General features: G+C 35.3%; 1 protein-coding gene across 1 annotated transcript; it reads left to right on the top strand.

Annotated features, from left to right (window-relative positions):
- Window positions 1–252: 252 nt before the first annotated feature.
- On the top strand, window positions 253–780 carry LOC125496710 (uncharacterized). The gene has a single exon (XM_048642244.1). The coding sequence runs from the start codon at window positions 253–255 to the stop codon at window positions 778–780; it is 528 nt and encodes a 175-aa protein (XP_048498201.1).
- The last annotated feature ends 1306 nt before the right edge of the window (window positions 781–2086 follow it).

Below are 2086 nucleotides of genomic sequence, written 5' to 3'. Positions count from 1 at the left end.
GGAAGTGAAATATCATGGGAAGTGAAATTTCATGGGAAGATCAACTTTCCAAATACGACCATACGATACCTAGAATTATCTGACTATCTGAGATACTATCATAATATTTAATTATCTGATTATTCCCCAAGAACCAGTGGCAGCTGGTATTGGAGGCAAATATGTGCAACAAAACACACTTTACAACAGTACTTTAGTAGGGAAGAATTCTACTCAATGAGTACTTACTCTACAAAAAAAGTTTATCTCAAGATGATAGAGCAGCAAGAACTGGAACATGTTCATTGGGATCACATGGTTCGGAATAGGATCAACACTCCAAAGCACAGGTTTATATCATGGTTAGCCATTCAGAGCAGATTATGCACAAAGGAAAAGCTAGCCCAATTTGGTGTTAGTAACTCAGATACTTGCTGCATATGTGAAGTAGAAGCTGAATCTCATGCTCACTTATTTTTTCAATGTGATTTTAGTAGAAGGTTGCTGAGTGATATTAAACAGTGGATGGGAATTACTAGTAGATCTACTGATCTGGTTTGTTTGCAGCAATGGATTCATCACAATCAGAGGTCTAAGTTCAAGAGGAATGTGTGGTATGCTAGCCTTGCTGCTGCAATTTACTTCACATGGCAATGTAGGAACAAAGCTTATTGGGATCAATCTGTTCCTAATCCTAGGCATGTTTTTGTTAGCCTCAAACAATCTGTCAAGCAGCGAGTTGTTGCTGTTATGCCTCAAAATGTTTCTAGAGTTGAGCAAAATTGGTTTGTAAGTTTGTAATGGATAGTAATTGTTACTTTCTAGGCTGAGGGGTCCAACCTAGTTGGTTTGCTTGGCATAGTAAGTATTGGTTGTATGGTGTTTGAGCATTAATAATATTACACTTACTTATCAAAAAAAAGGACATAGACTGATCGAAGATAACTAGATAAAATAACATGATTGACAACCCTGTACATATTAAATACTAACACTTCTTATATTAAGTATATGCTCACACATCCACGAAATCCAAATGTCACCTTAGTAGTTGGAATCATATTCTATTTTAATTCCTCATTCTAGATAAAAGTCCTATTTTAATTTATTTATTTTATACAACATACCCATTGTACTATACTATATAGTATAGTAAAATAGAACCCATGAAAATAGATCTTCCCTTGTATAAACTCTTTTAGACATATACTTAATGTTTATTCAATGATTGCCTCAAGCAAGCATTTGTTACATAAGAACCCCAAAACAATAAATATATAGAACGATAATTTTCATGAAAACCCTATTAAGTAGAGAAAACCACATACTATATGTAGTACCACGTCCTTACATTTTTCATCTTATGCTCAATCCATATCAACAAACTATTATATGCATATATCATTTGCCAATTTTGTAACCCTATCCATATCTCTATCCACTGCCTATTCTTTGTAATCTCAAGAGAGATGATAAACATATATGTGAGAGACATTTGGCAAAGTGTTTATGTTTAAACTTATAGTATGTGTGTTGTTTTGTGTTCGTAAAGTAGCAAAATCAGAGAAAGCAACAGAAACACTCTTATGTTTATACACTTTCGTATATCCATCTTTCACATAGATGTTTATAATTTCTCATAATCTCTATACTTACATGTTCCACATACTAAAAGTCCCATAGATAATTTCTACCATGCTTGCGGTGATAAGAATTTCGAATCACTATGGGCATGTTTGGCAAAGTTTACTGTTAAATGTTGCAGTAGTAGGTAGTTGTTGCAAAAAGCTGCTACTATAGAAATGACAATGGGCAGGATCCTCTACGATCTAGATCGAGATTTTTTTTTACCAAGGATCCAGATCCTACCCGGATCCACCTAGTAATAAGAATGAAGATCCGAATTCATATGTGTTTGGGCCCATTTCTTGGACCAGCCCACCTATGGCAAAGTTACTAAAATACCCCTACCTCTAGGGAAGCAAATCCTCCACCAGCTGGAGATGACTAAAATACCCTCATTCATTGGGGCTCCTCTCCTCTATAAATAGGGGTTGTCTCATCAGACAAAGGTAAGCAACTCTAAGTTGCCAAACCCAGAGCATCT

Source organism: Beta vulgaris, chromosome 4, assembly GCF_026745355.1.
Source record: "Beta vulgaris subsp. vulgaris cultivar EL10 chromosome 4, EL10.2, whole genome shotgun sequence".
NCBI classification, from domain to species: domain Eukaryota; kingdom Viridiplantae; phylum Streptophyta; class Magnoliopsida; order Caryophyllales; family Amaranthaceae; genus Beta; species Beta vulgaris.
This window is presented reverse-complemented; position numbering and strand designations above follow the sequence as displayed.